Source organism: Medicago truncatula, chromosome 3 (assembly GCF_003473485.1).
Source record: "Medicago truncatula cultivar Jemalong A17 chromosome 3, MtrunA17r5.0-ANR, whole genome shotgun sequence".
NCBI lineage: Eukaryota > Viridiplantae > Streptophyta > Magnoliopsida > Fabales > Fabaceae > Medicago > Medicago truncatula.
Window position 1 is genome coordinate 30,500,375 of NC_053044.1, and position 15,145 is coordinate 30,515,519.

A 15,145-nucleotide genomic window follows, 5' to 3' on the forward strand; every position below is an offset into this window, starting at 1 on the left:
ACAATTCTAACAACAATTCTAACCTAAACCCAAACCTAAATTATCATAAAATCAAAACCTAAACCTAACAATTCTAACAACTTAAACTATCATAACATACAAAATCAATAAAACCTCTATAATCGCAATTTAAACAAAAAAAAACTAAGAAATCAATCACAAAATAGCAATGTAATAGAATGGTAACAACTTACTTGATTTTGTGAGCTAAATTGACGTTGAATCCCCAACAATTGAAAAATTTGGCACCTCTTGAACTTCAATCCGCAACAATGGAGTTTTGAAAACTCTTATGTTTGTTTTGTTCTTATAACAGAACACAGCAACAGTTATCAACCGCTGGCACCATCGGCCGTTAACTGCTTCCGGCTTGCTCAACGGTAGTTAACTACTGCTAGGGGCTTTTAGGTAATTTTCTTGTGTTATTGTGAACTTATGTTTTTTGACAAAATAAATGATATTCATTTATTCAAATTGATATAGTACATTGATACAATATAAAAATGATGAATCAATGAGCAAACTCACAGCATCCATGTTAATAGCATAAAACAGCAAAGTACACATGCCTACAACCGGAATACTTATGTCTCTAGATCTGTAACGTTGACGACGCCAAAGTCAATGTCATTGATCAGATCTACACTTGCTCAAAGCTAATCTTTCAACCTGAATAAAATAAACACCGCACCAAGACGGGAAATAAAATAACACACCGCACAAAGACGGAAAATCAAAATAAACAGACGATGAAATCACAAAAACAAATGAAAAAAAAACAGAAATTATGTGAAATTACTTATTCAATTAGGATAGAAGGAAAAACAATTCGGAAGAGTAATTTTTGGATCAAAATTGACTCTAAATCACCCCTCTACAAAGAGAAGAAGAAAGGGGTGACGGCTAGGGTTAAACCCTATGGAGTATGGACCACACTAACTATATATAACCGTCTTCTACACTTTCATCAACTTTCTCTTTTCTTTTCTCATTTCTTTTCTCATTTCAAATCAAACCAAAACAATGAATCCTTCGTCAACTCTCACACCTTCTTCTCTCATTCCATCACCCTTCCCTTTCCCACTCTCTTCATCCACCAAACGACACCGTTTCAAACTCCCACTCCCTCGCTCATCATCCTCCTCCTCCGTTCCTCCGCCCAAAGACCTCACCGGAATCGAAAACGTCGTCGACAAACTATCACCACCACTCCGTCTCGCTACATCCGCCGTTGTTATTGCCGGCGCAGTAGCCGCGGGATTTCATCTCGGCTCCAAATTCGGTGGAAGTCGAAATGCTGCTGTTGGAGGAGCTGTTGCTTTGGGTGCGGCTGGTGGTGCGGCTGCGTATGCTCTTAATGCCATGGCGCCGCAGGTTGCGGCCGTGAATTTGCATAACTATGTTGCTGATCTTGATCATCCTTTGTTGTTGAAGAAGGAAGACATTGAGAATATCGCCAATAGGTTTATTTGAATTGATGTTTAATATTGTACGCGTTAAACTTATTATATTATACTATACTATACTGACAGTGACAGTGATTTAATTTGATGAACGTGTAAAATTATTTTACACCGTCATTGCATAACAGTTAATCTCCTCTTTTTTTTTTTTTTTTTTTTGAAGGAGCAGTTAATCTCCTATATTATTATGAGTTACGAGTTATATATTTTCGGTTGATGATAGTTTATTGAGATAAAAAATGTTTCATGGACAACCACTTTTTCATAAAAACAAGGTTAATTATGTGAAAAATATGGTTAATTTGATTTACATTGATAATTATGGGTAGTCCATGTAGTTGAATTGAATTAATCACAAATTTGCTTTTGAATTGAATTAAAAATTTATTCAACTGAATTAACGACATTTTTTAACGTCTTTAACCAGGTGTTTGAGTGTACAAAAAGTAGGTGTCCATGTATCATTACTGTATTGAAATTGATGTCGACATTTTTTTTTTTATAATTAAATATCTAATATCTATTTGTTGTTTTTTGCAATGCTTAATTTTTTAGGTATGGTGTGAAAAAGGAGGATGAGGTCTTTAAAGCAGAGCTTTGTGATATATATAGAGAGTGAGTGACAAATAAAGTTACTATTCAGTTTTTCATTTGATTTTACATTTTCATGATTACCAACTATGAAGTTATGTGAGAAATGGTTCATGATTTTCTGTATGGCTTTTGAAGTTTAGATTTGAATCATGAATTTTTCACTTCGACTTTTTATTCAGGTTTGTGTCGTCTGTGCTTCCTCCTGTTGGTGAGGAACTTCAAGGTGACGAGGCTGATAGGATTATCAAATTTAAGAATGCTTTAGGAATTGATGATCCAGATGCAGCTGATATACATATAGAGGTATTTGTGTTGCGTGTTAATTGTGTGCATGGTTATGACGAATGAATATGTTTCATATCATTCCGGGAAGTAGTTGCTTATCTTACTTGTTTGGTTCTTGTTAACGCCTAGGTTGGTAGAAAAATTTTCAGGCTAAGGCTTGAAGTTGGGGATCGTGAAGCGGATATTGAGCAACGCAGGGTAAGTCACGTGTACTATAATCCGAACCAGTATATGTAAATAATAGCTTTGTGGATTCGAATGAAAAAATGGAACATGACCATATTAGTGAGTCTCCAGTGCAGGCATTTCAGAAGTTGATATTTGTGTCATATCTCGTTTTTGGAGAAGCATCATCTTTCCTTCTACCTTGGAAGCGTATTTTCCAGTTCACTGATTCACAGGTATTTACTAAACTATGTATCAGTTGATACTTGTTGAATGTATAATCTATAATGTGACTTGTAATTGTCTCATACAGTTAACCCGGATAAGTGTATTGTATAGGTGTATTCTCAAAAACTAGCACTATACATTCTTGCATGATGTACTATCAACAATGACATGGATATGGTCTCATCTCTTGCAATTTTAATGTTCTCACCATCATTTTGTTATTCTAGTACTATTATTGTGTCTATATGAGTAGATGGCAATAATATATTCCTTTTTAGGTTGAAGTAGCTATACGTGACAATGCCCACCGGTTGTATGCTTCCAAGCTGAAATCCATTGGAAGAGGTAATTCTGTAACTCATCTAGAACTGTTGATCTTATTGTGATAAAGTGATGGTACACTGATTTCTTAATTCATTCTAAAGTTGTCTTAATTTTTATATTTTGTTAATTAGTTTGTTTTTCTATTTTAAGTAAGTGCAGAACTTTCTTTTAGATAAGAGCATCTCCTGTTCAGAATTATGTAACTCTCTAAAATAATTGCTATTAAAAAAATGTCTCAGAAAATCGTAGAATTAGTGGTCCAGTTTTGCGCTCTTTAGATCTAACCGAATATTTCTCACCAGATATTGACCCTGAACAACTTGTTACACTTCGAGAAGCTCAACATCAGTATCGTCTATCTGATCAGGTGCCTTTTTTTTATTTCTTCGTTCATAAGTAGAGCTTTCAGATGCTTCTTTTCTCTTGGATAGACAGACTTTTATGACTTTCAAATAGTTCATTGGTAGGTTATAAAAACTACTTACTGATAAATGAAATTTTCCTTTGAAGCTTGCTGAAAACTTGTTCAAGGAGCATACAAAGAAATTGATTGTGGAAAATATTTCAGTAGCACTTGATATACTTAAATCCTGCACAAGAACTGTGTAAGTTTTCTAGTTCTGGTAAAACATGTACTTATATTGATGTAGCACCCTATGTTGTTGGATTTTTATGCATTCGACTATTCTTTTTGTCGAGGGATTTTTATCATTTTAGGTCTAGTGGTTTAAATTGGTGCCGACCCCACTTAGTGGGATAAGGCTTGGTTGTTGTTGTAGGTATATATTAATAACTGATCTTGTATAAATAGATGCTCCTAAAACATTTCCATGTTCAATATCAAAAACTATAGATGCCATTGTTAGCATTTTGTTTCCCAAGTTTTTTTTTATTTCTTTATTCTCGTGAAAGTGAGCAATTTGCAGACGTAGAATATACCCGCTTCTAATCAATTTAAAATTTCTCAGTCCTGGAGTTAGCCAAGCGGCAGAGGAGCTTGATAAGATCATGGCATTCAATAATTTACTCATATCGTTAAAGAACCATGTGGATGTCGATCTCTTTGCCCGAGGTGTTGGCCCAGTTTCTTTTCTGGGTAAGCTTCTAGACTGAGTTTATTTTATGTCTTTGTTACATTCAACTTCTAGTGTTTTAAATATAAATTCTAAGTTGACCGTAGTTCATATTTGATTGGCACAGGTGGCCAGTATGATGGTGATAGAAAGATAGAGGACTTGAAACTTCTTTACAGAGCATATGTTACTAATGCTTTGGCCGGTGGTCGCATGGAAGATAATAAGGTAAGTGGCCATTGCATTCTAATAAGCACTGTTATATACCTGATTTTTTTTGCTCCAAACAATTCAGAAAAACATTTTTCTTTGCACTTGAGATAAATGTTTTCTTGAGGAAGAACTTTCCAAATATTTCATTGGATATTAAAATAGTTGTATGGGAAGTAGAAACACTTAGAAAATTTATGAGTGTTTGGAAAAGATAGATGGAACATTCTGGCTGTATATTGATGCTCCTTGCATTGTTCTACTAGTTTGTCATTTCAGTTTTAATTTAAACCATTAATATAAATCCAATCTAATTGACGAGGCTTTCTAGACGTCGTTAATCTTTTGACTCCAAATTTTCTCTTTAATACAATGCCAAATGTTTATATCCTAATCCTTGTTTCTCTGAGTCTCGTTTTACTGCTCAAATTTAAAGTAAAATATGTTTTCAGATTATTTTCTAATATATCAATTATATATTTCAGCTTCCTGCACTAGCTCAGTTGAGGAATATTTTTGGGTTGGGTAATCATGAAGCAGAAGATATTACAATTGATGTTACAGCCAAAGTATATCGCAAACACCTTGCAAAAGCTTTTTCTGGTGGTGAATTAGAAATGGCAGATAGCAAAGCAGCATTCCTTCAAAATTTATGTGATGAATTGCAGTTTGATCCACTAAAGGCCTGTAAAATTCACGAAGGTAACTTGTTCCACATATTTGTTGCCATGTTTACCGTTAGCTAGAATTTTACCACATTCAGTGCCAAAATTTTCAACAGTTTGAGTTCTGAGGTTACGTTTATATATTGATTCTTGCTGTAACAGTAGCATTTCAATTTAGTATCTTCTTTTATAGTTGTTGGCTGTTGTATTTTTTCTATTTTTATTACTCTAATTATAACAAAATTTAACTCTTGTTTCTATTGTTAGAAATTTACCGCCAAAAGCTTCAGCAGTTGGTGGCTAATGGAGAGCTTGGTGAGGAGGATGCTGCTGCTTTGTTGAGATTGCGTGTAATGCTCTGTATTCCTCAACACACTGTTGAAGCAGCTCATTCAGATATCTGTGGCCGTTTGTTTGGAAAGGTACTCTGTTTCTTACTTCCTCCTAAGTTAATTTTTTATAGCTACCAAAAGCCCATGCACCCATTTATCGACAACGTGATCATGTCTATTCATCTCTTTTCTTGTTTGAGAGACAATTTTGTATATCTCATGTGACCGATAGGTTTAGGTTTGTTGACACTTGTTGGTTACATGCCTAACTAGAAATTAATTAGAATGGTTTTTGGCTTTTAGGAAGCGTCATAGGGGTTGATACTTTTGCTGTCATAGTGTTTGCCATGAGAGTTTGTCTATCTTCTCATGATTTTTGTTGTTGAACTGTTGTATGAATTCCATGTAATTTATTAAGGTCATGTGTTTTCACTTTGTAAACATGTATGCCATCTGCATACGATTAAATTTGTATTAGTTCTAATTCTCTTGCGTCCAAGCTGAAAAGAACACAAAATCACAAGTGTACGGATAATTGACAGTACTTATATGTGGAAATATTAATGTTACTTTTGTTTTTCTGTCTTGCAAGGGTCGTTTAAAATGGAGTTGCTGAATTATGTTTTTCTATATAGGTTGTCATGGAAGCGATTGAATCAGGGGTTGATGGATATGATGCTGAAATTAGGAAATCAGTACGAAAAGCAGCACATGGTTTGCAATTAACCAAGGAAATTGCTATGTCTATTGCAAGCAAGGCTGTGAGTATCCATGTGTCAAGAAAATTGATGGTCATTTATGAGGATTTTAAATGGTTTTAACTTTTGCTATGCTGTTATATCACACTGCAGGTAAGGAAGATGTTTATTACTTACATAAAACGTGCACGAGCTGCTGAAAATTCTAAGGAGTCTGCAAAGGAACTCAAGAAGATGATAACTTTCAACACTTTGGTTGTGACTGAGTTGGTGAATGACATTAAAGGGGAGTCTGCTGATGTATCAACTGAAGAGGTTGTAAAGGATGTAACAAAAACTGAAGATGAAGAATGGGATCTTCTTCCAACACTCAGAAAAACAAACCCTGACAAAGAACTTGTAAAAAAAATGGGGAAGCCTGGTCAGATGGAAATTACTCTTAAAGATGACCTTCCAGAAAGAGATAGGACAGATCTTTACAAGACATACTTGCTTTATTGCCTAACTGGTGATGTGACGAAGATTCCATTTGGGGCCCAGATCACTAACAAGAGGAATGATTCAGAATATGTTCTTCTAAATCAGCTTGGTGGGATTCTCGGTTTGAGTGGTAAAGAAATAGTGGATGTACATAGAAGTCTTGCTGAGCAAGCTTTTAGGCAACAAGCTGAGGTAATTTTAGCTGATGGACAGTTGACAAAGGCAAAGGTGGAGCAACTAACTAATCTTCAGGAGGAAGTAGGCTTACCCGAAGAATATGCTCAGAAGGTAATCAAAAGTATAACTACTACCAAAATGGCAGCTGCCATTGAAACCGCAGTGACACAAGGACGGCTGAATATTAAGCAGATAAGAGAACTTAAGGAAGCTGGCGTTGATTTAGACAACATGGTATCAAAGAACATGAGAGAGTTGCTCTTCAAAAAAAGTGTTGGTGATATTTTCTCATCAGGCACTGGAGAGTTTGACGAGGAGGAAGTATATGAAAATATCCCATCAGATCTCAATATTAATAAAGAGAAATCAAGAGTTGTTGTACGGAAGCTTGCAGAAACTAGGTTATCAAATTCACTCATTCAGGCTGTGGCACTACTAAGACAGAGAAATCATATAGGAGTGGTGAGTGGTTTTCTGAATCTTATTTTTTCATAAAATGTAATACGTCTCTAAATTCGGTTATGGATTGTCATGTGTGATTATGTCTCACCCTTTGTGTAGGTTTCTTCACTCTATGATATGCTGGCATGTGACAAAGCAGTTCACTCACAGCCACTGTCATGGGAATTGCCAGAGGAGCTTGCTGATCTTTACACCATATTCATGAAGAGTAATCCAGCTCCTGAAAAATTGACTCGCTTGCAGTATCTGTTGGGCATAAATAACTCCACAGCAGCTGCTCTTCGTGAGTTGGGATATAGATTAATCAAGACTGCAGTGGAGGAAGAAGAGTTTGTATTCTGAGTGGTGTAACAAATTAATTGTTGATAGGCATATGGAACACGTGGCAACCAATTTTGATTTGTGATTTCGTTTAAAGGGGAGAGTTTTGGAATGAGAGTCATGATTAGAGATTATTTGAGAAGAGGTTAGAGCAGATTTATACGTACAGTTGGAATTTCAGATAGCCAATTTATTGAGATAATTCAATTTATAAACTCAATGTTCTGAACATTTAAAAAGTATTGGATATATATGTTTAATAGCAAGGAAGGCTGCACTAAAGAGTTATATGTCTAATATTAACCTATGTCGGTAAAATTATGGGGTGTTTATCTTGTAATATGATAATATAACAATATGCAGGTTGCTTTGCAGGATGACAATTGAAACAAGAACAATTGTAATTCAAGAAAGGCGTATACATGTTTAGTTGTCGACTGTGTTAGCAAACTCATAGAGTGAAAATTCTGTTCGTGCTAGCCTAGTATGCTAGTAGCAGCCATATATGATCAGTTTTTCCAGCAATGGAGGTAGCTTTGATTTTGCTTACCTTCACTAGGCCACATAACGCCTTGCAGACTTGGTAACATGCATAATGGTGTCAACCATGTCTTTAGCATGTTTTTTATTAGAAGATTGGGAAGTAGAGATTTCACATCAAACTATATTAAGAGCAATGTGTGTTTGGGAGGAGGGAGTGGATAATTCTTTGCATGCTTATACCAGTTGGTTCACTTGAGTAAGTGACTTAGGATTGTAAAGAGTGGTGTTATTAGAAATTGATTCCAAGTTAATATTTTTTTGATAATGAAATTGATTCCAAATTAATGGTAGATGCAATCAGATTTTGGTTTTATGTTTTTAAATTTTCATAAATTAAATATTTCAAATTTGAAATCTGAGTTACTGTTCTGAATTTTATGTTGAGATGAATTTAAGTTTTTTTCTTTTTAAGGTTAAACTATTCTCTTTCCGTCGGGCTCCTGTTTGCAAATTTGGAGGGGAAGGGAGGGGAAGATCTGGGAAAAAATGAATGAGCAAGGGGAAAAAATAGAGGAAAATGGGAGGGGAGGGTTTTGGGGGTTAACTATTCTTCATAATACAAAACCCTCCTCATTTGAGGAACTAAAAAAATTGTATTGGATGAGGGTTTTGGGGTTTTTTTGAGGGTTTATATGAATTCTTCAAATTTAATTTATGTTATAATATTTTTTAAATTAAATATATAGTAATCATATGCATTAATTTATATTTTCTAAAAAACCCTCATTTAAATTTTTTGAAAGATTTTTCCATTTTCTCTCATATTTTTCACCCTTCAAAGCCTTTCATTCCCCTCCTCTTCCCACTCCCAAACAAAGCTAACGATCGAAATTAAAAACTGCGTGTAACTACGTCTGTTTATTACATCACCAAATCCAGGTCTTGGAGAGAACGTTAGAGAGTGTCTATACTCCATAACACTCCTCATGTTTTCAAACATTTTTTTATATAAAATATTCTATAAACTTAGATCACTACACCGAATAAACTCTTAGGATGTGTTTGGATAGAGGGTTTAAGAGGGAAAGGGAGCTGAGGACTTATTTTTTAGAAAATTGAATTAACAACATGATAGATGATCATATAATACTTTAAATATACTTAATTTATTTTAAAAAAATATGTTACATTGTTCGTAATTTAAAAAATAAAAGTGAGTCCTCCTTTCTCTTCCTCTCTTAAACCTTCAATTCAAACACACCCTTAGAGTGATTTATTTCCTTATTATGGCAACCACATATCGAACTAATCATAGTTATTTTGATCATTCCTTAAAAAAAATTATTTTGATCATGTACCTCCTTTATAGTGATACTTTAATTTCAAATACTAAAATGTTAGTATTTCTATAAGAGCAATGATATTTGAACAATCATTTGCTAACAACTTTTATGACAACCTCATTTTTCTCTCTTTTCATTGGTTAAAAACAATGGAGAGAGAAAAAGAAAGAGAAAGAGAAAGAATAAAAATATAATATGAGTATGAGAGATAAAATTGTTTAAAAGTTATCAAAAAATGATTGTACAAATATCATTTCTCTTTCTATAAATACAACAAAAATCACGATTTTAGTGGGGTGTTAGGCATGGGCAAGTATGTTGTCACTGTCTACCCTGTTTTCCAATTAGACAACTTGCCAACAAATTCAAAAGAATGAGAATGTTGAAATCAATATTTTATCTTTACTAAAAATGATTGAGTTGTAAATGGTGGCAACGCAATATATTTGAATATGATGACGCTAACTACTAATTTGTTAGAAAAAGCCATCTTATGATGTAAGCATTTTTCGATAATTTCTTGCATATTTGATAAACTAGTTTTAAATATGAACCTTTTGGACTCTATAGTATATTTCGTTTACTTTTAATTTGCATTAATTATTATTATTATTATTGTCTTACCCTTGGAATGTTCTGTAGTTTGGCAGAATAGCAAAACTTGGTTCCAAGTTTGAAAATACTTTTGTTGACTAATTTGATTCCTTTGACTGTGTGTTCACATTCAAAACAACACAATAGTTAAGAACGAATTAACATTTAAATTTGCAATAGTGGAAGTTACATGCCGCTTGCATTTAGGACTACCACACATTCTTTTTGAAGATCATTAGCTATCTTTAATATATTGTGAGACGGTCCACGTCAATTTAACTCAGTTGATAAAGACAATAAATAATATATATAAGGTTCTGGATTCAAACTTCGGACACAAATATATATATATATATATTGTGAGGCACGGACAAATCGATAAATTTTAAGTAGTGTAAGCAATCTATAATATTTTAGTTTTTAAAAGAATAAATGTATATTATAATGGTTTTAGCGATTTTTCATATCATATAAATATTGAATGAATTTTTCATTTTCAAAATGTCAATAAAACTATAAAAATGTCCATTTCAATATAATATAAGTAACTCAAACAATCGTTTAAACATTCATCGCTTATAGCTAGGCATGAATCTATTCATATTAAATTTGGGGAATTGCCCCCACTAATGATGTTATTCTTTTATCACTTACACATTAGTAAAATTTAATATATATTTAGAGAAAATTACACTCACCTTCTCTAAGGTTTGACTCAATATCATTCACATTCCCTCTAATTTGAAATTAAATAATAAGCACCCTTGTATCTTTGTTATTAACTATATAGATTAAATTGACTAACGAAAACTACATTTGAAGACTAAATCAACTAACTTTTTTTTGTGGTGTCAAGAATTCGAATCTCAGACCTTACATATATTATACATTGTCCTTACAACTGAGCTAAGCTCACGGGAACACTAAATACACATTTAAAGAGTAAAATGACTAATAAAATACACATTTAAATTCATTTTTGTAAAAATCAAAACACAATTGAGGCACAATCTATAATATAATGTCCAAGTTTATGTCATATTATTGCTTTTCAAAATGTAGTGTAGGCCATTGCCTACACAACTCAACACATCGGTCCGCTAGCTACAAAGATAAATTTTTAGTGTAATAAATAGGTTTAATTACATTTTTGGTCCTCGCATTTTGACCAGCTCACGAAAATGGTCATGCCTCTTTCAAATCGAACAAAACCGTCACTAAACTATATGTTTTTTTGCAGTTTTAGTGCTACATCCTATTTTCAACTCTAGAAACGCAGATAAATATCAGTTTTAGACCTACCCCCTATGCTCAACCATGAAATAAACAAGGAATAAAGCATGTGGGGAAAAGGAATCAACTGTATTCAACACACTAACCAAAAAACCCTAATTTCTAAGATATGTTTCAAATTAAGGTTTTTTTTTTGTTAGTGTGCTGAATAGAGTGAATTCCTTGTGCCCACATGATTTATTCCTTGTTTATTTCATGGTTGAGCATAAGGGGTAGGTCTAAACCTGTCATTTCTCTGCGTTTCTGGAGTTGAAAATAGGAGGTATGACTAAAACTGCAAAAAACATGATAGTTTAGGACGGTATTGTTCGATTTGAAAGAGGCAGAACCATTTTCGTGAGCTGGTCAAAATGCAAGGACCAAAAGTGTAATTAAGCCTAATCAATATTAGGATATTATTTTTATAATGTTCTTCAATTTTATGTTCTTGTGCTTCAATTTGTTTTTGTGGTATATGAAATACTAAATTAATTTTTTTTATTAAACTAAGTAAGGGTTTGTGCCCACCCCACACCACATATATGGGGTCGCCCTACTTAGAGGTTGATGTTCTTACAATGGTTTGGGCTTTTTATTAAGGTTAAAATATGGTTTTAATCCCTGCAAATATATCTCATTTTAGTTTTAGTTCTTGATAAAATAAAATTTGTTTTTGGTCCCTGTAAAATTTTTTGTTCTATATACTTATCATGTAAAATAATATTGAACGGTATAAAATTTTTACATTAATTTCTCTCCTCTTCCTTCCCATAAACACAAATTAAAGTTGGTGTCAGAAACATAAAAAGTTGTTAAAATAACAATTTAATAGCAAAATTGTCTTTATTAAATTAAGCATCGACTCAAAAGTCATATATATGTATGTAAATAGGAGTATGTAGCAGTATAACAAAGAAAAATAGGAGTATTGAGAAAAGTAGAAAACTTATGAGTAATTAAATGCACACTTGGCAAGCAACTGTCACAAATCCACTAATAGTTGACAAAAGAGGACTAAACAACTGAGAAAATTTATGTAAATAGGAGTATACAATTCATTATTATCTTATTGGACCTTAACATAACATTGATAAACAACTCAAGTCTCAAAAATAAAATAAAAAACTCCCTCAAAAAAATAAATAAAACTCTAGTCTCAAAGTAAGCCATTGTAGACCAACTATCAATAATAATTGACAAAAGAGGAAAATTTGGTTGAAACCCAATAGTGCATGTAGTGTTTGGAGAAGTGTGTTTTTCTACTGCTTTGACCAAAGTTGATAATATCCACTATCCAAATTAGACTATTACCACACTATAAAATAAGCTCGAGGACCCAATTCTTACTCACAAAATCACAAGTGCAACACTTGATTTAATTTCTCAATAGTGGTGATTCTTGTTTTGTGTATAATGCCTAAAAAAATGGCTTTGAACTTACATCATAACCTATTTTTCTTCTTTATTATGTTGGTTTCTATCTTGTTCATGGCTTCTGCTCAATTATCTTCAGATTTTTATGGAACAACATGCCCTAAAGCCCTTTCTATCATAAACTCTGCGGTGTGCAGTGCTGTTTCTAAAGAACATCGCATGGGTGCTTCATTGCTTCGTCTTCATTTCCATGATTGCTTTGTCAATGCACGTTCTTTCTTCTCTCTAACTCATGCATATACATGCATGCATTATTTATATGAATTTTCTTGCATGAACATGCATGTGTGACTTAGATAGTAAATTAAAGAGTTAAATAAGTTTTTTATATAGTGAATTTTGATTTCCGTCCCTAAAATAAAATAGGACGTTTTCATTCTCACAAATTTTTTTGTTTTATTTCTTGTCCTTAATGACTAATTTATGTTCATATTAATGTTAAGATTATCATTCTTTTGTTTAAGATATGTCCATGTCTATGTATTATATTCAATCCTTGTATTTTCATATTATGTTCAAGAAATGTCAAAAACATGTTAAAACCATATCCATTTGTGACGAAAAACAAAACAATTTTTTTTGTGAGGATGAAAACGTATTATTTTATTCATATGACTTTCGTTGCATGAAAATGCATGCGTGACTTAGATGATAAATAAAATATTTATATATATGACCTCAATGGCACAAGTTAGCTTTTCCATTTTAAATTATGGTCAAAATAGTCACGCAGCAAACTTTTATATTACGGAAAAATGCAGACAAATTATGTGGCTGCAGTTGTAGAGAAATTTGCATCTTCAATGATGATTTTATAACTTGCAGGGATGTGATGCATCAGTCCTGTTAGACGACACTTCAAGCTTCACCGGAGAGAAGTCGGCTGGCGCAAATGTGAATTCTCTGAGAGGTTTTTATGTGATTGACAACATTAAAACTCAATTGGAAACTGCTTGTCCTGGAGTTGTTTCTTGTGCTGATATTGTTGCAGCTGCTGCTCGTGATGCTGTTGTAGCGGTACGTTTTTTTTTTCTTTTAAAGAGTCTGACGGCTAAACTCGTACATTAAGTTCTTATAAATAGGGAATTATTGGTTCAAACCAGTGCCCCAACATATCAAATGTCCTTGCAATCTATTGTCATCTGAGTCGTACTAATTGAAACGTATAATTTTTTTTGTTAATAGGCAAGATAAATGAAAAAATATATTGTATTCCACATATTTGTTAAATTTAAAAAGAATTATAATATGCAAAATATAGAAACAAGTTGAAGTTATTATTCACTATAGTACTAAGATTGAATTTATACTTGTAAATAGCACTCTAGGTTGACAATTTGAATTTTATGTCAAAAAATTCAAACCTTAAAAAGTTCTAAATATGATTAATTTAACCAAACTTTAACTAACATTTTGTGTGTTCAATTTACTATCTCAGTTGGGTGGTCCATCATGGAGTGTTGGATTAGGTAGAAGAGATTCAACCACTGCTAGTAAAGATACTGCCACTAATGATATTCCATCCCCTCTAATGGATCTTAGTGACCTCATATCTGCTTTTTCAAACAAGGGATTTACCACCAAAGAGATGGTTGTTCTTTCAGGTAAACTCATATTTCTAAATTAATTAAGTTGCCCCATAATTAAGATCAAGTTTTTAAATTGTGGTTGTGAAAGTGCTTGTCTCGCGATCCTAGGCTCGCAGAGAATCGCAATCAAATGTGGCCTCAATTGTATTCGCATTGCAAAAGTAGTTACATTGCGGTCGCAGAGACATCAAATGTCATGATGTTTCATCTTGATTGCGGTCACGAACCTTTTCTTTAAGAGTACTGATATTTGTACAACTATTTGGTGACAGCAGTTTCTAATGATTTTTTGTTTTGAAAACTTGGATGCATAGGTGCTCATACAACCGGACAAGCCAGGTGTCAATTGTTCAGAGGCCGGATTTATAACGAGACAATCATTGATTCAAATTTCGCAACCTCAGTGAAATCAAACTGTCCAAGTACAGGTGGTGATAGCAACCTTACCTCACTTGATGTCACAACCAATGTATTATTTGACAATGCTTATTTCAAGAATCTTGTTAACAAAAAAGGACTTTTACATTCTGATCAACAACTCTTCAGTGGTGGTTCTACTGACTCTCAAGTCACTGCATATAGCACAAGTCCTTCAACTTTCTATACAGATTTTGCTAGTGCTATGGTGAAAATGGGAAATCTCAGTCCTTTAACCGGGAATAACGGCCAGATTCGTACTAATTGCCGCAAAGTTAACTAAATCGTTGAAACTATGATGAACAAATAATGCTTGTCTAGTCACAAACTTTCATGTAATATTAAATTTTACATTATCATAGAAAATGTGATGAGCAAAACATGCTTGTTTAGTTTGAGTCTTTAATGTAATATGGTGTTTCCTAGTATCTGTCTAGTTTAATTATTTCAGAATCTAAATTGCAAGGTGTGGTGTTGAGTCAGATGTTGTACTTGTTCTCAATAAATTTATCAAATGGATGATTAAAAAAGTGATG

The 15,145-nt window shown here is 33.2% G+C and overlaps 2 protein-coding genes across 2 annotated transcripts; both read left to right on the plus strand.

Moving 5' to 3' along the window:
• The first annotated feature begins 967 nt into the window (after positions 1-967).
• LOC25491015 (protein TIC110, chloroplastic) lies at positions 968-7,759 on the plus strand. The gene is made up of 15 exons (XM_013604929.3): positions 968-1,463; positions 2,019-2,078; positions 2,237-2,360; positions 2,472-2,540; positions 2,645-2,743; positions 3,014-3,080; positions 3,362-3,426; positions 3,570-3,664; positions 4,028-4,155; positions 4,260-4,360; positions 4,828-5,044; positions 5,275-5,429; positions 5,975-6,100; positions 6,191-7,156; positions 7,256-7,759. Exons 1-15 carry the CDS (start codon positions 1,024-1,026, stop codon positions 7,496-7,498), a joined length of 2,955 nt encoding a protein of 984 aa, XP_013460383.1. The 5' UTR covers positions 968-1,023; the 3' UTR covers positions 7,499-7,759.
• A 4,740-nt stretch (positions 7,760-12,499) lies between these two features.
• On the plus strand, positions 12,500-15,139 carry LOC25491016 (cationic peroxidase 1). The gene is made up of 4 exons (XM_013604930.3): positions 12,500-12,810; positions 13,429-13,620; positions 14,042-14,207; positions 14,507-15,139. The coding sequence occupies exons 1-4, from the start codon at positions 12,583-12,585 to the stop codon at positions 14,890-14,892; spliced, it is 972 nt and encodes a 323-aa protein (XP_013460384.1). The 5' UTR covers positions 12,500-12,582; the 3' UTR covers positions 14,893-15,139.
• The last annotated feature ends 6 nt before the right edge of the window (positions 15,140-15,145 follow it).